General features: G+C 37.6%; 1 protein-coding gene across 1 annotated transcript in view; it reads right to left on the bottom strand.

Moving 5' to 3' along the window:
• Positions 1 to 220: 220 nt before the first annotated feature.
• Positions 221 to 13,794, bottom strand: part of ZBTB10 (zinc finger and BTB domain containing 10) — a 38,947-nt gene continuing 25,373 nt past the window's right edge. Inside the window, exon 5 of the mRNA XM_080579446.1 lies at positions 221 to 13,002. Within this exon, the coding sequence (XP_080435572.1) occupies positions 12,697 to 13,002 (306 nt within the window). The 3' untranslated portion in view covers positions 221 to 12,696. The remainder of the gene's footprint in view (positions 13,003 to 13,794) is intronic.

The following is a 13,794-nucleotide window of genomic DNA, read 5'->3' as shown; positions in this document are numbered from 1 at the left end:
CTACATTTTAAGAAATTGTGTGCAAGAAAAATCAAGTACAGCTTAGTTTTTCGTATTTGTTTTCCACTCTGAATAGGCTTCATAAATTTTGTCAGGCTCTCATTAATGTTTAACTTTTACAAACTTGATGAAGATTTGATCAGACCAAAGTCAGATTGCATTCAATGTTACTATGAACACAGGGTGATAGAAAGATGGATAGGAGAATGTTTCTGAACAAGCTTTGCTGTATATAAACATACTCTTTTATGCCAGGTGACAATTTATCAGAATACCTACCATAGTTTATTTGTTCTAGGACACCACCTTGCAACTCCCAGAACAGTAAGGAAAGCGTCTGCACTGGAGTAATGATACTTTTCCCAGGGGAAAGGATATAAAAGCCAATGGCAACTTGGGTTTTCTTCAAGAGAAGGAAAAAAAAAAAGTGGATCCTGTGCAGGTTCAAATTCAGGGGCCTGAAAAGCTGCTGAGTTTCGGCACAGAGCTAAAGCTGAATGAGATTTACCATGCCATAGTTTCTGCCCACCTGCCCCAAACTGGTCTGCGACAAACAAAGTAGGCACTCGGGTCGTGTCTGACAGCTCACGTGTGTGCAAATCTCACCTGGGAGTTTCTTGCACAGCCAACAGAAGGAAAAGAAAAAAAGAAAAAAAACATGGTTTGTACCAAAATTAGGATAGCAGGGTATAAGGAAGGCGTATCAAGATTTGGTCCAATGTTCAGTCTCCACAATTTCAAAAAGTATTTAACACACAGTAACAGACAATGGCTAAATAAGTATTTCCAGCACGGCGATAGCTGTTGCCTAGTCAGCCTTCTTCAGCAAGACGCTAACACCGAACATTCATCAGCAGACAGTTTTGTGCCTCAGGATTTTCAGAGGAATATTCTGCCCTAAGAGAGCAGAAGTATCACAATACCCTATGCATAGGAATGAATCTGGAAAGCTCTAGGGCAGGGGTTGTCAGTTTTCCTCTTCTATGATGTTAGAAAGAAGTCACATTAATCACATCCACAATTTCAGGGAGCTAACCCTGCTATAACCACTGCCACTTGCTTCCCCCCCACACACACCTCTCCATCCCCCTCCAGTTTCTGTCTCCACTTCTGATAGAAACGTTACACACCAGAAAAAACTTTTAAAAAGGAATTTTTAAAGATACAGTAAACATAGTTATTTTGTTGTTTTCAGCTTCATCAAAAAAAAAAAAAAAGGAGCAACAGTAGGATATTGAAGCAAAACAAAGAAAATAGGTGAGAATGTATGAGACTGCAGGGAGGAGAAATACCCTGCTCGTTCACAGCCCGTGCAACATCTCTTTGCTTGTTGTCTACAGCCTCAAGTACTGCCAGCCAGGAGGAAACTCAGAGTTCTTTTTTAAAGCACATTCATTCAGAGTAAGCTGGGGGAAAAAAAAAAAAAAAAAAAAAAGAGGACTAAAAAAATGGGTTAGGATTGCTTTATGGTTTGCTGAGTCACAGCTATGTGAGAAAATGGGCATGGGTAAGTTTTCAGAAAATTGTTGTTATTCTGAAAATAATGTCTGAGTACAGTAAGTTATAAACAGGCTAGAGCTGGGAGTAAAAGCAGACATCCTTTTCACAGCATACGTGCTGATTCTCTCATTATTTCTTTTAAACCACGATGACCTAACAAGGTTGACTTGTACTTCACTTAGATTTAACAACAGTAGTAGCAAACTGATAAAGCTTAAGAGTAAAGTAGCTTATTAGCACCGGGAGCTTAGCAGGCAAACATCATAAAAAGGATTTAAATCAGAAATTTAATCCCCGACCCTTGCTCTTTAGCTGATAACAGCAGAAGATATGGGATGCCAATAAATCCATCGTATCAGTCACCAACTCCACTAATAGCGACGAGACGCAGTAGTACAGGCTTGACATAAAATCTGTAAAGGTGCAATCTGTCATCCATATCACCTACATAACGTGAGCTCTATTAAAAAGAGAAAGCTTGGTATCTAACGTAGACAGCTGAGCATACGCCACCTCTCACGACGTAGGGCTTACCGAATAACTCAAGTCTCAGCGCTGTCATACTCTTCCCCACATTATTTCAGGAAGGGTGAGAATTAAGGAACAGGGAGAGTTATCTCTCCTGGAGAGAAAGCGAGACACCTGACGTGCATGCGGGTTTGCTCCTCAGAGGGAACGCTACGGAGAAAGTGAGGCTCTATAGGAGGGGCACGTTACTGCCTCCTGGCAAAGAGCCCTTCATGCCGCAAGGCCGTTTGACGGTGCTTTCCATCTCAGTACCTCGCGCTTTCCTGGTACCTCCGCTTCCTCCACTTCACCCACCCGAAAGATCTGCTGCACTTCTGTAAGACAAGTACATTCTGTGTCATGTTTTATTCAGAATTGCAGTTGTGCCTAAAGGCACACATTTTGGCACGGAACCACCGGAGATTGCTTTCAGGCACAGCTGATATTACATTAATATTAAACGCATTAATAAGATGTTGCTGGGGCCATCCTGAACACTGAGAGGTCAAATGTCCAACAACAACCTTTTAGCACCTAAAAGTGTGGCTTTTTTTTTTTTTCCTCTCTAAGAAATTATTTACAGCATAAAAATTACCAAGTTTCGAACTGTACTTATCAAATAAGCCAAATGTGGTATGAGGAGACTGATGGTTGATTTGGGACAGGAAAGGCAGCTGAGAGGTGGAAAGCAGCCGCATTTCAAAGTGAGTTTCTCAGCTAGCCTCTGGACAGGAACAAAGGACAGCAACTTAAGGTTAAGCTTGCTTATCTGAAGAAACAACTGCAGGATGAAAGCCTGTTGCATGTGAAAAGGTACTGAGTATTTTTATCTTTTTTTTTTGTATCAATTGCATTAAATACAGACTTCATCCAGGATGTCTTTCATTTGAGCGGATTCTCAAAAGCAGAGTGGAAGCGGGTTTTCGTTTGGTTCTTTTTTTGTTCATTTGCTTTTAAAGTTTTAAATCTGGAATTTAAGCCGGGCGGTTTAAAAACAAAATCTGCGCCTCTCATTGCAACACCAGGTTGCAGACAGAGCTACAGCGCAGTAACAAAGCTCTCGTATACTGTTAGAAGAGATGTGGGGTAAGCTCAGACTAGAAATATCTAAGTGCCCTAGCACAAAAGTTCAAATTCCAGCAGGGCTGACTCAGTCCTTCCGCCTTCCAAAGTACATAAATCTAATTCCATGCAGTTTTACTGTGAAAGGAATTCTTAAAAGCAGGGGTTCTCCTCCCTGCTGTGTAGAAGCGAAGGATTCCCTCTCCTATGATATTTTCAGTTGCTTCCTGCCGTTCTCAGGCGAGCTGACTGGCAGGCTCTGGGTCAGGTCTGGCAATCACGTGCTCACTTGCTGTTATTAAACACGTTGCTCTGAGAGCTCTGTATCAAGTTATAGAAACACAAACGACCTGCAGAAATTCACAATTAGTGCAATATGGTTCTAAATGCTGTCTGCACACAACCCCCAAACTACATTAAGATATTTTCTCTAAAATGTTTTAAGAGTTGCTCAAGAAGCCCAGCATCAAATCCAAAACTAAAAGGTATCGTTTCCTTCCAAGTTATTTATTAAGAATTGCACCACGTTAGCCATCTTCAGCATTCAAAAGATTTGCGGATGATTTTCAGTGAGAGTTGTTTGGCCAATGTTCAAGACCACTATAAATATTTACTCTAACTTTTACTTTTGGTAGATATGGGGAAAGCAAATCATATTCATTAACATGAGTAAAAGCAAGGCAAAAATCACACGCACACAAAACCACACCAAAACAAAACCAAAAACACCCATCTAGCCCAGTAGGAGATACATATGTCAACGAATATTACAATTCTATTGTTTAATTCTTCCTCAAAATAATCATACTAATTAAAGCAACCAAGTTTTGCAGCTATCAGCTCACGTCAAGCATTACAGACATGGTTCTCCCTAATTCCACTTCGGGTTCATCCTACAGAACTCCTTTCCAGAGCATTTGTGTCTCCATCTCCAGTGAGAAAGGAAGTATGTGGATCTAAATGGGCAATCGCTTTAGAGATAGATAACAGAACTAGAAAAAAAGAGATGGCTAGGAGCAAGACGGGAGAATTCCAACCTGTGAACAGAAATAGAAGTCTTTAGTGCAAGATAAACACGTAGAAGTGTTTCTTAGAGAACAGTTGGTTGAGATTTTAGCCTGTGATGATAAAGAAATGAGTCATCATCCATCACAATGACGAGACTCTACAGTTAAACCATTTGATGTGGTAACATAAAACCACATTTAGTTTTAGATTCTTTTCAAAGTGTACATCAAAGAGAAGGAACCTCCAATAATTCTCATTAGACACCACAGATTTGCACTGGTGCTCCAGTACTTCGGTTCTTAAGCAGTGCTCCTCTCAGCACTTCGGAGAGCTTTAGGAACAGAGACGACAGAGACACCGACAGAACTGCAGAAAGACGTACGCAGGAGTGAAATAACTTCCCCAAGACTACCCAGCAGGCTACAGCGCAAATGGACAATAAATGGGCTTTTAAAAAGCTCTGTCAAATACCGTAATCGGATCATACCATTTAGGTAGCTAATATTATTAAGGCAGTGCAAACAATGATAACTACAGTTAAGACCTGTGTAGCACTGCAATGAGATCCTATTTTTATTTACTTAAGTGGTGCACAAGCACCAAAATCAGCGTATCAGCTCAGAATGACGAGTGGTTTCTTTATACTACTATTTAGGGTCCAAAACTAAAATGCTTCAGAGGAATGTACAAAAACAATTCCAGGGGGAAAGTCTGTTTCTAGTCTGAATACGTGCCTTTCCTACAAGCTAACAATTTTTTCCCCATGCACGCATACACTGTGTACCATATCCCTTTCCATGTCTTCCAGAAAGGGAAAAACAGCATTCCAGGAAGAATCCGGGGCAGAAAAATACCTTTCAACAGAAAAAAAAAAAAAAAGTTATTCCCAGCTGCTTTGTGAACTTTATATATTCATACCATGCCAGTTCCAAAATGTGAGTAGATGCTATGAAGTTGCAAATTATGTTAGAGGAATGAAGGCAAAAATGACCTTGAGGTTAAAACTCCAGTAGATTTGGAAGAAATACAGTTAAATATGGCAGTGGTAACTTTTGCAAACTTCCTCGTTAATGTTATATATACCATGCAGTTTATAAATAGCTTGGCATAACACGTCTAATTAAGCTTTAAAAGCAAGTGTCTCCCTAAATTACAGTTACTCAGAAATTAAAGATAAACCTTCCACCCCCTTTTCCAATTACCTACATTTCTGGGCAAGAAGATGACATCCGCTGTCTGCATAGACATATTAATGTTATAACCTATGACCTCAATAGTGTAATTTTTCAAGTGGATGCAGAGGATAACTTACAGAGAAGAGTTATGACAACACTCAAAGAGCACATGCAGGTCACTCATCAAATCAGCATTCCATAACAAAATAGTTCCTTAAAGTAAAAAAAAGAGTCTTTCAATTAAAGTAGCACTTCAGAAACGTTCTTCCTAAATTTCAGCAATTAGAAACAAGAAAAAACATCCCCAGGTAGGGTTTCTTTCATGACACATTTCTTCACTGATAATATTTTCCGATCTATTCGCAGAAGAAGGAACTTTATGTGTGTTCAAATGCTCCGGAACCTCAGGAGACAGTATCTTGGGAGGATGCAGCACACGCTGCCTGGTAACAAGCAAGCCTTCCAAGCTGGAGGCATTTCAAGGATAAGAGTTGTTAATCACATCTCGCTCCTCTTATGAGGTTTTATGGTTCTAACAAATCACAGAAATGACAAAATGCTTCTTGCATCTGAACATGAAAATTATACTTTTTCCGTTTCATTCTGCGCATATAAAGACTAAGTTCTCTGAAATGTTTTCTCCGTACAAATAGTACCTTGAAAAAAATGCAGCTCCAATATTAATGCTACAACTTTTCTTTGAAAAACATAAGGTTTAGAAGTTGACAGTTTTGACATTCAGTACCAATAAAAATCTTAAGAGTGAATATTTGAATGAACAGTATTATGCCTCTACTATACGAATTTGGAAAATAAAGACTTTAAGATGACATAATCACTCACATTCTCAAAAAAAAAACACCTCTTAGTTTGATTTGAAAATAAGTTGGGCTGTTTCTCAGCACAAGTCTTAGTAACTCTTAGCAGCCAGTCCTTTAGGTGTTTCCAAGGTAGAGGGCTAAAACAAGGTCGACTGCTTATAAATTTCACGTAAAAATCTATCCTTTTCAAAGGTCAGCATTTGACAAGTTAAGAGTTTTACAGCAACATTAATCCAACCATGCTGCAAAGATAAGCATCTTTTCCTGCCCTTGATGAATGCAGCTAGACTTCATGTCCATTAAGAAAGCTGCTAGAGACCATTTCACTCAGCACCGACTCTTTCCATGATCTTATTACAAACTTTGCAGTTCGTCTTCTACTGGCGCTCGCTATCCTTATTTTAATTCCTATAAAATGTGATTGAATTTGCTGAATTTTCACATACGTATTTTCCTGATACTCCTTTCTAGCTAGAACTACAAAGTTAATGTTATTGTGTTGAATCTGAAGCTCTTTTCACACAATCACAGGATGCCTGAAGTTGGAAGGGACCTCTGGAGATCATCTGGTCCAAGCCCCCTGCCAGGCAGGGTCACCTAGCACACAAAGGTCACCTAGTATATTTTCTTAACATGCAAAACAACAGTTTACATAAATTCAACAATAAAACTTCACATTATTACATAGCTTCACATTATTACATAGCACTTCATTCAAAACTTGAAAATATATTCAAAGCTAAAAGCAATTCCCTGAAAAACACCACTCAGACTTTTTAACAGCTTACAAGTTACTCTCCAGTAACCCAAACCAAACCCCAAACCAGAGAGACTCTTCCCCATAATTTCCTGATACATCATCTCTGCATATCAGATAGAAAGCTGTGCAGAGCTACCGAATAGGAAAAGCTCATCAGGGAGCCCCCACAAAACCCCAGCATCCAAGTCAAGAGGTACAAGCAGACATCTGTCGAGGACACAGAATTTAACACTTTATCTAGAGGGCAAACAAAACGCTGAAATTCTCAAGTCCTTGAAAGAACTGACAAAGGGCTGATCACTTTTTGAACAACTGAAGGAATCCACTTGTGCATAACCCAATGAAGGTAATGTTCACTTAGGAAGATGACAGAAGGATAAGTATCAGTTCAAACACATCCAGCATTAATCAGCCTAGAAGTTTTTGAGAAATGTAGGTGAAAATACTTTTTCCAATCACCTGAGCTTGGTGAGGCTGGAAAGAAGGAAAAAAACCACCACGGCAAAGGTTTTGGGCTCACACAGAATGACCATTTCTGAAGGGGGCCAATCTCTTCAGTATGCATCAGGCTATGTCTATGGCACCCATTAAGTGATCTTCTCAACACTGAGCTGAAATTTGTCTAAAATCCAGTTTTAGGTAGATATTTTTCAGGATTCTGGTACATGTCTATTAGTTACCTTAAAATGATTTGCCTTATTATGAATGAAGTTTAATCTATAACCTTAAACTCTATACGTCAGAAGCAGAGATTAAGTCATTTGCAGGAAATAATTGTACGTTAACACACATCTGAAGAAGTCTCTCTGCATCTACTTATGGAGGGTGAATAGGCACGGCACAGAAAAAACAGATGGAATGGATTTTTTTTTTTTTAAATTCATTTGCAGTATAAATTAAAAACTGGTGCACAAACTATCAGAATTCTTGGAATTGTTTACGTATGAATATGTGCAAAGTTATTTAAGTCTGTATTCTGAAGTGGCTAATCCAAAGCAATTCAGGTAAGCAAAACATTATGTCTAGCTTAATTTAAACATTTGTTTCCAATTCCAATAATGCTAAATACAAAGTACTTAAGCTTATTTTATTTTCTAGGTTTTTATTTATTTATTTATTTTTTGCCATATTATCCTTCCGATAATATATAAACACGAAGCATTTAAAAAAACAGTGAATTACATACATGATCTTCAACACCTCAAAGTCTTCGGCTCACCAATGCTCCTGCCCCTGTATTTCAAGCCTATGTCGTCTTTGTTACAGAAAGGCTTATTTTATTACAGGTTTGTTGAAAGTTATATGAAAATCAACTTATTTCTTTTTATCCATTGTGTCAATATTTAACCTTTACTGTACTATTTAGTGCAACTCAGTAATGTGCTATTAAATTACATATAACTCAAATCTCTCAAAGAACCGGTAACAGATTACACCTATAGTGAGGAAGGATACTAGGACTAGAGTATATGGTAATTACCTCCAGAAAAACTCCTCAATGGTACTATTGCTGCAGAGCCTAAACCACAATCTGGAGAAGACAAATAAAATCAAAATTGGGTTTCTTTCTTCATCAGAAGGCTGTCACCAAATTGTGCTTCTTAAATACTCCTTAAAATAACTAAATGATACTACTCAAATAACTCAAATCCAAGAGCCTTTTTCTTATCACATTGCGTTCAACATCTCTCTCCTTTTTCACTTTCTTTTGACATGGCAAGTTTTTCAAAGGGGACGAGGAGGTAGGTGTCAATTTTCTTCTTGTCATTTCTCACATTAGTTTCCACAGCCATTTAAATATAAAAACGTAAAAAGGACCACGCAATAATGTACAGTCTTGTGAAGAGAACTCTGCATCTGCATGGAGTCAGCACACTACACAAATATTATAGAATAGATGGGAAACTTGTGTTACCAAGCTGCAAAAACAGGAAAAGTGAGGGAAAAAAACTTCAAGAAAGCAAACCAGAGAGATTGTCCATATTAAGGAATTAAATTAAAAGACTTATCAACTTAAAGCTAGGCAAAGAAAGCATCTTCTGCTAACCAGAATTACTGTGGTGAACCACACAACTAAAAGCCATTCAGATTCCACTGTTCTGGTCCCAAAGTTTTCTTCACCTCATAATGCTCATTCTTTTCAGAAGGAATGGGGACAGACAATAAGGAACTCAAAACTGTGCATTGGCAGAAGTATATGCATCTGCAAAGTACCAACGCACTTATTAGGACCAATAATTCTAACCCCTATTTCTTAGGGTGCATCATAGTACTGGCAACCAAGCATCATCTTCAGCTTTCAAAACTGTTTTCACTTCAGATTTTTTTTTTTTTTACTAGAAGATCTGCTTGTTAGTTTAAATATACAAATGTTACATGCAATTGAAAAAAAAACATTTTGCCTGCAAGCTGCGTCTGACATTACAACTGGAAAATGCTTGTAGTAACTAATTCCACATAGGCGTAAGGCACGTTTTTAAGTTGTCTTCCTTCAATTATACGTACTTTGACAGGGACTTCTAATCAAGGTGATTACTTAGTGATTTCATTCGGTCTTGCATCATAGCTTCCTGCCAGAAAGTGCTCTGCGCATTTCTTTCTAGAAGACAATCACCAGAACACAACCGAGAAGACCCACCTTCTCCACAGCATTTCTTTACAACAGAACAGCCACGGAAAGGGGGGAATCCTAACACCAGAATTCTGCATTTGTCTGACTTCAACATGCGGGATTCTTTCCAGAAACCTGCTCTTGTATAGCATTGCCCCAAACAAGCAACTCTCGTGTTTGGTTTGAAAAGTATTTCATCAGAAGACAAAAAGCAAAACTAGACACATTTCTAGATGGTTTAATTTGATACAGGAGGCACTATCAGGGCAGCACCCTTTTTCTTCGTTTTTTAAAATTGGCATATTTACTACAGCATAGCTCCAGCATTTCTTAAGAGGAAGATGATTTCGAGTGCAAACAAATTTCTTCCTACTTTTTACACCAGTAAAGAAATTTGAGCTATCCCCTTTACAGTAATTATTAGGAAATTCATCTATTAATTTAGAGCTTCCCAATCAAAGTAATATATTTAAAACAGCATCTGAAGAAACAGATCAGAAAATAAAGACAGCAGATAGCAACCAAATTTTTTTCTCCAGCATGAGAAGAGTGGATCTCCATTAAACTATTTCACACCATTCATTTCCTAAAGAGCTAGCATCACATTTCAGTAGTCATCCCTCTCCCTCCAACCCTACCAAGAGCAATTACATGCAGCTTCTGAAGGCAAGCAGTTAAATATTACCAAGGAAACAATGATTGTCACAATGCAACAGTATATTAAGGCCAGTGAATAAAATATCTATAAATTACACTGATTTCTAATAAATCCTGCTTTTGCAAAGGTAACCAGAATAAAAGCACAACAATTCTGTAGTGTACCAAGTGTATATTTCAATTTACTGTATGCAGTCTAACAACAAATTTGGTCATAATTTACCAGATATACATAAATGATTTAAGTAGTAAAAGAAGATTCAGTTCCAAGAGAAAAAGTTCATACCTCAAGGGAAAAAAATAAAAAAACAAATGAAAACAAACAAAATAAACAAAAACAAAAGGAAGATACATTAAGAGTGTAGAGCCAGGTCCAGTTTCTAAGCATTAAGTGAGCAGTATTCTAATAAAGCAGATTTAGGTGAATTTCATATATATATATATATTTATATATATAGACAGATCTACCAATTGTAAACTATGGTTTTAAAGGGGATAAATGGGATGGAAAAATCTTTATGCTATACTTACATATTCACAAAGCAGAACATTACTTAAACGTTTAAAATACTTTTTCATTCATATCATCTTTGCCCAACTAATTTCTACTTTGGACCCCACCAGAATTACACATTACTCATTTCAGTCTAGAACAATGAGAATAAGATGTGTTCTTCAGTGTAAAAGAAAAAAAAGCACCCCACCCGCCCACCCCACCCCCAAAAAACTAATCATTTGTCAGGTTTACAATAATGTGGAAACTAACAATGAAGCAAATTGATGATAAAAAAGTATTTTAATTCCCATATAACTGTAGTTCAAACTTATCTCAGCTTCAATCAGCAAAAACAATGTCTTAACATTACGTTACTGTTCTACTGATGTAAAGGACAACAGTAAAGCTTGTCTCTTTAAATACATACCAACTTTGATCAGATGGAGCACCATTAAGATTCTGTCCGTCAAAGCATAGTTCAAAGTTATCCACACAACTAGCATAATTTAGTTACCTGATATAAAATAGGAAAAAAATATACTCATTTTAAAATTAAACAAAGCTGAAGAATATGGTGACCCTCGATTGGTTTTTATACAGTACTGTCACACTGGCCTAGCTATGTGTTATGATAAATGCTCTGCATATTTACTCATTGTGACATAATAGCACATCAGATGTATTGTTCCAATGATTGCCTGAATTCATTTGCCTTACTCTAGACAACACCGAAGAGTTTAAGATAAAGATGTAATGCCCTCCCCTCCCTGTGAAAGAGGCCTGAAATCATTGGTACAATATTACAAGCTTAAGAAAAAAAAATCCACGTGGCTACAAAAATTCAAGTTTAAATGCCTCATAGAAAATTTGAAACAAAGAGTATAGGGAGCATATCATCCTGAAAAAGACAACTCAAAGAGCATTATTTTGCTTTGGACTTTGTTTTGTTTTCTTTAAAAAAAATCCAGCAAATTAAGTCAACAAGTTAAATGTAATTGATTTATATTAAATGCTAGCAATATCCCATTAAATACAAAAGAATAAAAAATAGTTTGTGTTCATTTTAATGACAGACGATGGGCACAATAGCCTAGTGTCCAATTCATATCACATAAACTAGCCAAAAAGCGGACAAGAAATTATATACCAAAAAGTTGTTTAATATGACACTTTCTCCATTTCTTGTATTTTCATTTTGTGGGACTGAGGTATACAGCAGGGGAGTCAAAAAGTTTGGGGAGTGAGGGGAACCTTAGAGGGAAAAGGAAGCTTTATTACATCAGATACTTTTTAGCATGATTATCTCTTTTGACTAAGTGGCAGAAGAGTTACCCATTCTCTGATCAGTCTATTAAATTAATAATCGGTCATTTCTTCTGCAAGATTATTTTGGAACTGGTAAGTCAATAGCAACTTTCTCGAAAATTCAAAATTGTGAAGAAACAGACTCTAAATTAATGCCATCATTAACATCTCCAGTGCTTATCACCTGTACCACCTGCTGGCTTAGAGCCAAAAGATTTAAAACCAAATTTCAATAAGGTGTTGGCATTATCTGTGATGCATATTTAAGTAATTGGCTTTCACCTATCGGAGTACGGGAGAGGTAAGGTTTGTATGGCAAAGACATGCTTGTGGGAACAAAGCCACTATCCCGAATTAGCTTCACTGGTTCATTAATAAAGTATGAGTGGATTTGGGGAAGCTGTCTTTGTATTTCCATACCAAGTTGCAATTTTCTTCATTCATGTTAACAGATACATGAATGTGTAACGTAAGTACAGTTACTACTATGTCTGAATAGGACCCAAGTAGCTATATCCTATAAATAATAAAAAATACATTTTTCTTTTGATAACTGACTGTAGATGTGAGGACTCTGTATAATTCAACCAAATGGTTGTATGCTGTACAGTCCTGTGCAAATATCATAAAAAAATTAATAATCCTTTTTTGCTATAAGGCTTTGACCCTACATTTTTCACAGCAACATAACTACCATCCAGCCTGTACCATATTTCGCAAGCCTTCAGTCCAGAAATTCAAATAGTCAATCCGTATAGCGTCCATTTCCGGCACCCTGAAGCCATATGCTCTTGTCAGTCATCTAAAGGCATACAAACTTCCCCAGATTCATCCCATCGAGACTGGTCATTCTGTTCTTCTACATCATCACCAAGCTCCTCATCACCTTCTCCCACTTCATTTTCCTCGTATTCTTCATCCCTAGGGAAATCTGTGTCCTGCACCTGGTCTGCTCCCTCTTGCCCTCCAGGTTGAGATTTATCTGCACAGTCTACACAAACTCCATAGCGTCGAGATCCATGTCTTATTCCAACGCTGGCAGCTAGCATAAAGATCTTCTTACACACCATACATTTATACTTTTTATCCTTTTTATGCACCTAAGGAAGAGAAAGATTACAAAGTGAAAATACGTACATCAGATTGTGCTTGTACATATTAACAGTAGTATTCTAGTACTAATTACTAACAAAAAACATTTTTTTTTTACCTCAACACTGTTCAGAGGAAGAGCAGTGCTAGAGCTCCATTCTCACTACATCAGCTATTCCCACACCTAAGCCACCTCCTCACTGTGCAGCGGGTAGCTGAATAGCTGCCTGTCCAGTAAGCAGGTGAGCATTCATTTTACAACTGCTCACGGTTCAGACCAAGACACCAAATGGCGCTACGAACAAGTACAAGCGCTTACGTTGTGCTCAGTATCATGACAGACATGCTGCTCATTTAGGAAATTGCCATTACAATTTTAAGCCCAGAAAAATTATAAACAAGCAGGAGTTTAAATTCTGTTTGAGTTGAAAGATCAAGATCCCTCTTTTACACCCCCAAGCCCCAAGCCAGCCAAGCAAAACCAAAGGCGACAACACCTTTTCACTCCCATTTGAATTTTCTGTCCTTGATATTGAGTGAGCCTGTGTGCAAAGTTAGAAGACCACTGTTGACTACCTTGACTAAACATAAATTTTAACATTTAGCCAATAATGCAATTCTAACAGGGTAGTTGCTGTTATACATTTTAAGAACAGGGAGAAATGAATTCAAGAGTACGTTACTCTTGCAAGTAATTCAACTGGGCAACAATAAACAATAGTTGTTGTCCTGGAAAAAAATGAAGTTGAAGGCTTTTTTCTTGTCTGGTGTCCACACAGCAGGTTACAATTATGTGCTTA

The sequence above is a fragment of the Anser brachyrhynchus genome, assembly GCF_964034855.1.
Source record: "Anser brachyrhynchus genome assembly, chromosome: 2".
Lineage (NCBI taxonomy): Eukaryota > Metazoa > Chordata > Aves > Anseriformes > Anatidae > Anser > Anser brachyrhynchus.
This window is presented reverse-complemented; position numbering and strand designations above follow the sequence as displayed.